The sequence below is a fragment of the Scylla paramamosain genome, chromosome 37 (genome assembly GCF_035594125.1).
Source record: "Scylla paramamosain isolate STU-SP2022 chromosome 37, ASM3559412v1, whole genome shotgun sequence".
Lineage (NCBI taxonomy): Eukaryota > Metazoa > Arthropoda > Malacostraca > Decapoda > Portunidae > Scylla > Scylla paramamosain.
In genome coordinates, this window is record NC_087187.1 from 1797501 (window position 1) to 1805000 (window position 7500).

Below are 7500 nucleotides of genomic sequence, written 5' to 3' on the forward strand. Positions count from 1 at the left end.
AGGAGGAGGAGGAGGAGGTAATATACATCTCTTCCACACAATATTCTTCAGTTCTTCCTTCCTCTCTCCGTTTTCTTCCACTTGTAGGTATTACATATTTTCTTCCCTCCCTCCTTCCTTCCTTCTTCCTCTTCTTCCCCTCTTCCACCCCTTGTTTCCATGCATCTCACGCTCTCCTTTCCCCTCCCTCTCTTTTCTCTCCCTTCACCCCTTTCAATCATACTCTCTCTCTCTCTCTCTCTCTCTCTCTCTCTCTCTCTCTCTCTCTCTCTCTCTCTCTCTCTCTCTCTCTCTCTCTCTCTCTCTTGTATCCGTATGTATGGAGAGAGAGAGAGAGAGAGAGAGAGAGAGAGAGAGAGAGAGAGAGAGAGAGAGAGAGAGAGAGAGAGAGAGAGAGAGAGAGAGAGAGAGAGAGAGAGAGAGAGAGAAAACAGGGAACTTCAACCTCTCCCCCTTTTCCATTTTCCTCCCCATCCCTTCTCCCCTTCTCCCATTTTCCCCTCATCCCCCCCACCTCTTCCTCTCCCATCCCCCCAGACTGTTTCCCACGCCACCAAAGATTTCCCCAGAGCGTACTCCCACGGGTGCCTATCATGGAGTTTCCCCCTACCCCCCTACCCTCTCTTTCCCTTTCTCTCTCTCTCTCTCTCTCTCATCTCTCATTTCCTCTTCTTCTCCTTTTCTCTTTAATGGTGTTTTGTGGAGTGAAAATCAGAAAAAAACACAGACTAGAGCAAAGAGAGAGAGAGAGAGAGAGAGAGAGAGAGAGAGAGAGAGAGAGAGAGAGAGAGAGAGAGAGAGAGAGAATTGGGATGCACCTTGTGACAGTATAGATATTGGACAACCCTCACACGGTTCACGCCAGGCATTGTTGTACCCAGCGGGACGTGGCGCGGGTGCTGAGGAGGAGGAGGAGGAGGAGGAGGAGGAGGAGGAGGAGGAGGAGGAGGAAGAGGAGGAGGAGGAGGAGGAGGAGGAGGAGGAAGACAAGGAAACGAAAGAATTGAGAGAGAGAGAGAGAGAGAGAGAGAGAGAGAGAGAGAGAGAGAGAGAGAGAGAGAGAGAGAGAGAGAGAGAGAGAGAGAGGATTTAATAAGGTAAGAATTAAGTAAATGAGAGATTTTTTGAGTATATGAAAGATAATCTCTCTCTCTCTCTCTCTCTCTCTCTCTCTCTCTCTCTCTCTCTCTCTCTCTCTCTCTCTCTCTCTCTCTCTCTGTCATTCCTTCGACACAATTTATCTATCTATTTACCCACGTATGAATGTAAGTATGTATCTATCCATCTATCTATCTATCTATCTAGTCATACGAAAGAAAAGTTTAAGGTTAACCATACAAAAAATTTTCTTTGGTGTCTCTCTCTCAAAGAAAATGATTTTATGGTAAACTTTAGAAGACCAGGGGGTTTGGTGGTGGTGGTGGTGGTGGTGGTGGCAAGAAAACAATACAGCGATAACATACCAGAGAGAGAGAGAGAGAGAGAGAGAGAGAGAGAGAGAGAGAGAGAGAGAGAGAGAGAGAGAGAGAGAGAGAGAGAGAGAGAGAGAGAGAGGTCGTAGTCCTCTCTTACAGTTTATCTCTCTATCAATCTGTAATCATACATACTGATAGAGACCACACAAACGCACACACACACACTCACTCACTCACTCTCTCTCTCTCTCTCTCTCTCTCTCTCTCTCTCTCTCTCTCTCTCTCTCTCTCTCTCTCTCTCTCTCTCTCGTGTGTAATAAAAATATCCCTTTGCGCGCAGGTGATAAGAGCATTTCCTCCTCCCCTCCTCCATCTTTGAACGTACTACTACTACTACTACTACTACTACTACTACTACTGCTACTACTAGTACCACTACTACTACTACTACTATTACTACTACTACTACTACTACTACTACTACTACTACTACTACTACTACTACCACGTGTTGTGGCGCCTTAAATAAATCATTGAGTGAGTCAGTTTATCACTCAATGTACACCTTAAAAAAATTTGGTGAGAGAGAGAGAGAGAGAGAGAGAGAGAGAGAGAGAGAGAGAGAGAGAGAGAGAGAGAGAGAGAGAGAGAGAGAGAGAGAGTTGGTTCTTGAGGTGTCAGAGAGTGTACTTGAGGGTGGTGGGGTGGGGTGGGGAGGCAGTGAATGGATAGAGCTAGGTGGCGTTGAGTATGAGTGGCAGGGAGGTGTTCCTGGCTGATGCCTCCGACCCGAAGGTGGCGTGCCCCATGTGGCGGATGGCGCGCTGGCACGCGGGCTCAGCCTCGATGGCCATGAGCTGCTTCTCCTTTATCTTGAAGCGCCACGCCTGGAACTCCTCCGAGCTGTTCTTGAAGGTGGTCATGGTGCCCTTCTTGCTGGTGCCGCTGAGCAGGTGCTGCTGCACGTAGGCGGTGACGGCGGCGGGCAGCGTGGCGTTGTCCAGCAGGAAGCGGAACATGTCCTTGGTGACCTCCGTGGGGTGCAGGCACAGCCGCTCGTAGTGCACCTGCAGCACCTTGTCGGGGGAACGCCTGCCGCATCCTCTCGTACGTCAGCAGGTCGTCCTCGAGCTCCGCGCACCGCGAGTGGGGGTTGCTGTCCCACCCGAAGGTGGCGATGGACCTGAGGGAGGCCCGCGGGTCCCGCGTCAGGTGCAGCACCTTCAGGTTGATGAGCGAGTCCTCGAGCATGTTGTGCAGCCACGCCAGCCCTGGCGCGCACCACCTTCACCACCAGCACGGGCGTCGCCGCGCACAGCGCCCGCAGGTTCATGGCCTTCAAGCAGGCATCTTTCTCCTTTCCCTTCTGAGCAAGGCACTTCCGCGCCTGTTCATTAAAGTACTGGGAAAAACAGACCCTTCCCCTTGAGCCAGTTCTCGAAGTCATCACTGAAGGTGCAGGAGAAAACCTCCGCCAAGTATCGCTGAATGCACGCCTCGTCTTTGAAACACTCGGTCTTCTCGATGAGCCACAGGGGCTCAAACACCGCCACCGAGTCCTCAATTTTGGAGAGCAGGTCAGTGAGCAGCGTGGAGCCGCTGCGAGGCATGGAGCTCACCACCAGCACCACGAGGGGCCCCATGGGAGACCCGCTGGTGATCGACAGTTCCTTCTCCGTCAGCGCCTCTCCCTGAATGTCCCGGAGTGCAAGTGGCGCCCACCCCTCCGCGTCGCAGTCTGTCGGAAACGAGGCTCAGCAAGTCTTACCTTGACCATTCCTTGTGGTGCTGCCTCCCCGCCACTCACTATCCGCCTTGTCCTCAATCCTGACACTGCCCCTGCACGCACGCACGCACACACACACACACACACACACACACACACACACACACACACACACACACCAGAGTCTCCCCGCCCCACGCAGTGCTGGCTTACTCTGCTGCTCCACACACACCCAGGCTACCTCCTGAACCTGCCCTGCCCAGCTGCTCCGCCACATGCAGCACGCAGCACGGCCCGCAGCAGCACCGGGGCAGCGTCACATTGTTACACCCACACCTGCCCTCCAGTCACGCTCACCACGTGTGGTCAATCTTCGCGAGCATTTCCAATCACGCATGACTCACTGCGGACTACAGAAAACATGACTGCAATAAATGACGCAAAAAAAAAAAAAAAAAAAAAAAAAACGATACATAAAGAAATACAAAGAACTGAAAAGGTCAATAAAAATAAAAAAGGACCGAAACAAAGAAAACAAAAACATAAAACAAAGAAACAATAAAAATAACTCACGTAAACAACACACAAGAAATATACCAAAAAAAAAATATTACACTAAAACAAACAAACAAACAAACAAATGCTCAAGGGAGGGATCAGTTGTAAATGTACTTGTATTCCTGTCTAATTAGCGGCAGGTGCATGTCACTACCTCTCCTTCCCTATGCACAGGTGAGGGGGCGCTAACCCAGTGTGGTGGTGGTGGTGGTGGTTACACGTAAGCTGAATTAGTGGTGATGAGAAGGTGTGGTGGTGAGTGATTATGGTGAGAGCAGGTGTGGTGGTGAGGTGAGCGAGAAGGGAAACAGGAAATGTGGTGGTAGTGGTGGTGGTGGTGGTGGTAGTGGTGGACAGGTGTACAAAGAATGGAAAGATATATTCAAAAGTTTTAATTACTGATGAAGTTGAGCTTAATTAGAAGACATATCGGTGTAGACGCAGGTGTCTGGTGCGAATATACTCTCTCTCTCTCTCTCTCTCTCTCTCTCTCTCTCTCTCTCTCTCTCTCTCTCTCTCTCTCTCTCTCTCTCTCTCTCTGAAGAATCTCGGCTTTGTTCGAACATCGAACAACATGACCTCTCAGCTTTCTTTGGGAATTGGTGATCACGAATCCAGCACGTGATCTACAAGACAGTGGTCACACACACACACACACACACACACAACCCGTGGTGCCTCCTGGCGGTCCAATTACCAAGCAGACCCAGCACATCAGCATAGGTGTAGGCGCGGTGGTCTCCACCATCAGGAGGCGGCGGTGTGCGGTGACGACGAGGACGAGGTGGCGAATGGGCGGGAGGGACTGGCGCATCTAGGTGGCGTTGAGTATGAGTGGCAGGGAGGTGTTCCTGGCTGACGCCTCCGACCCGAAGGTGGCGTGCCCCATGTGGCGGATGGCGCGCTGGCACGCGGGCTCAGCCTCGATGGCCATGAGCTGCTTCTCCTTTATCTTGAAGCGCCACGCCTGGAACTCCTCCGAGCTGTTCTTGAAGGTGGTCATGGTGCCCTTCTTGCTGGTGCCGCTGAGCAGGTGCTGCTGCACGTAGGCGGTGACGGCGGCGGGCAGCGTGGCGTTGTCCAGCAGGAAGCGGAACATGTCCTTGGTGACCTCCGTGGGGTGCAGGCACAGCCGCTCGTAGTGCACCTGCAGCACCTTGTCGGGGAACGCCTGCCGCATCCTCTCGTACGTCAGCAGGTCGTCCTCGAGCTCCGCGCACCGCGAGGGGGGGTTGCTGTCCCACCCGAAGGTGGCGATGGACCTGAGGGAGGCCCGCGGGTCCCGCGTCAGCTGCAGCACCTTCAGGTTGATGAGCGAGTCCTCGAGCATGTTGTGCAGCCACGCCATCCTGGCGCGCACCACCTTCACCACTACCACGGACGTCGCCGCGCACAGCGCCCGCAGGTTCATGGCCTTCAAGCAGGCATCTTTCTCCTTTCCCTTCTGAGCAAGGCACTTCCGCGCCTGTTCATTAAAGTACTGGAAAAACAGACCCTTCCCCTTGAGCCAGTTCTCGAAGTCATCACTGAAGGTGCAGGAGAAAATCTCCCCCAAGTATCGCTGAATGCACGCCTCGTCTTTGAAACACTCGGTCTTCTCGATGAGCCACAGCGGCTCAAACACCGCCACGGAGTCCTGGATCTTGCCGAGCAGGTCAGTGAGCAGCGTGGAGCCGCTGCGAGGCATGGAGCTCAGCAACAGCACCACGAGGGGCCCAGCGGCAGGCCCTCTGTCGTTTGATGGTTCCTCCCCCGTCAGCGTCTCTCCCTGAGTGTGGGCGTCCAAGAGTGGGTGCGGCGTCCGGCCTGCTGCCTTGCTGTCTGTCAGAAACGAGGCTCAGCAAATCTTACCTTCACCTGCTTGTCATGCCATGACCTTGTCCTCCACCATTAGGTTAACACCCTACTGTCCCTCTACTCTTCCTTCCACACACACACACACACACACACACAAACACACACACACACACACACACACACACACACACAACTCGTGGTGCTTCCTGGCGGTCCAATTACCAAGGAGACCCAGCGCTGATTAACCTCGCTGATTGGAAGAAAAGGGCTGGATTCAATGTGCCATGACAGCACACATCAATCTGCCATGACAACACACACTAAGCAGACAACGACAACAAGCAAAGGCATCACGTCACACAGCTGACACCACACAAGCTTGGCGCCTGATGATCACCTAGTGAAAAATTAAAGCGATTAGACGCAAAGGTCTTGATGTCACGTGACTGACTAAAGCATGGTGAGTTACCAAGCTAAGACTACAAGCGGCGAGACGGAACGATACTAAACGAAGTGATAAATAACTACGAAAAGAATAGGGAAAGGTGGATGAAGGAACTGAAATAAGAAAAAAAAACTAAACTAGGTACAGACAGACGAACGAAGAATTAAGTATGAAAAGAGTATGATGGTGAGTTGTACAAAACTGGTGGTGGTGGTGGCGGCGGCGGTGGTGGTGGTGGCGGTGCAGCTGGTGTCATCACGGATACTAAAGGTGCATGATCGCTCTCTGGCAACCTGCTAACCTAACCTAACGTAGCAGGAACCCAACCCAACCTAACCTAACGCAGCAGAAACCCAACCTAACCTAACCCTACGTCTTTCAAGCATTCCCAAGGCGTGCTGTTCCGTGAGCCTTTAACTTTGTTCCTTCGTTGTCCTTGGCCAGTCCCTCTTACATAAAAAAAGGGAAAAAAATAAAAAGAAAATGGAGAACACAGCATTGATGGATATGCCAAAGTATAATCATTAAAACTTCACCTCTTCCAAGCAAGACTAATGGTAATACCTGATTTGTGGGAATGACATGTGCCGACAGGTGTGATGGCCAGGTGCAGGTGGACGGGGCGAGCGAGCAGTGAGGTAGGTGGTCAGGTGCGCGTTAAAAAGCGGCCATATATACTTAGATACATCTTAATCACCGGAGTTGAAATAAATTGAGGCGAGGAACAGGTGTGTGTGTGTGTGCGCAGGTGTGCAGTGTGAATATGTATAAAATGATATAATCATTGATGAGGTTTTCTCGTTCTAGTCTCTCTCTCTCTCTCTCTCTCTCTCTCTCTCTCTCTCTCTCTCTCTCTCTCTCTCTGAAGCAGGACATGTCAAGCAGCTTAGTACAAGGAGAGGAGTTGCGTTATGATTGTGAGATTGTGTCAGTTGTGTGTGTGAGAGGGAGGGAGGGAGGGAGGGAGGGGAAAATCTACGAGTCTGCAAGTTTGTTAAGGCAGGGGAAGGAATGAGGTAACAACTAATGAGGAAATGATGGCAACACACAGAAGTGACACAGGGTTACATAGATACACAGGTCACAACACACCTTGCGGTCCTCACGAGGTGACCTGACCAAAGACCTAGCAAAGTGATAGCGGAAGAAAAAGACAACAAAACAGAAGGCTCCCTCCACACCCTTCACTCCCTCTGCCATTACCCGTACAGGAAACAGGTGGGAAGCAAATACCTTACAGGGTTGAAGAAACAAATCCGAAAGAAATTTTAAATGAAAGAAGGAAAATTGATAAAAATGAGATACATGCAAGCAGGAGCAAGGAAACCAATCTCTAGGAAATAATGACTGCTGGAAATTAGAGGGAAACTATTTATCAAGATGGCTTTTAAATGTCTCTATGGTGGTGCAGTTCGTTCACGTCTCGGTTTAATTAATTCCATAGCTTCAAGACTCGACTGCAAATAAATTCCTTGGTTCGTCAGTTAAAAAGTAAATAAATAAATAAAATAAAATAAACAAATAAATAAAATATCAACAGTTCTGCAGGTGTAAGCATC

At 50.8% G+C, this 7500-nt stretch overlaps 1 protein-coding gene across 2 annotated transcripts in view; it reads right to left on the minus strand.

Annotated features, from left to right (window-relative positions):
• Positions 1 to 4075: 4075 nt before the first annotated feature.
• LOC135091312 (carbohydrate sulfotransferase 3-like) overlaps positions 4076 to 7500 on the minus strand; it is a 6634-nt gene continuing 3209 nt past the window's right edge. The window contains exon 2 of one of the 2 annotated variants that reach the window (XM_063988826.1): positions 4076 to 5520. In XM_063988826.1, the coding sequence (XP_063844896.1) occupies positions 4514 to 5520 (1007 nt within the window). In that variant the 3' untranslated portion in view covers positions 4076 to 4513. The remainder of the gene's footprint in view (positions 5521 to 7500) is intronic. The other variant, XM_063988827.1, reaches the window with a different exon arrangement.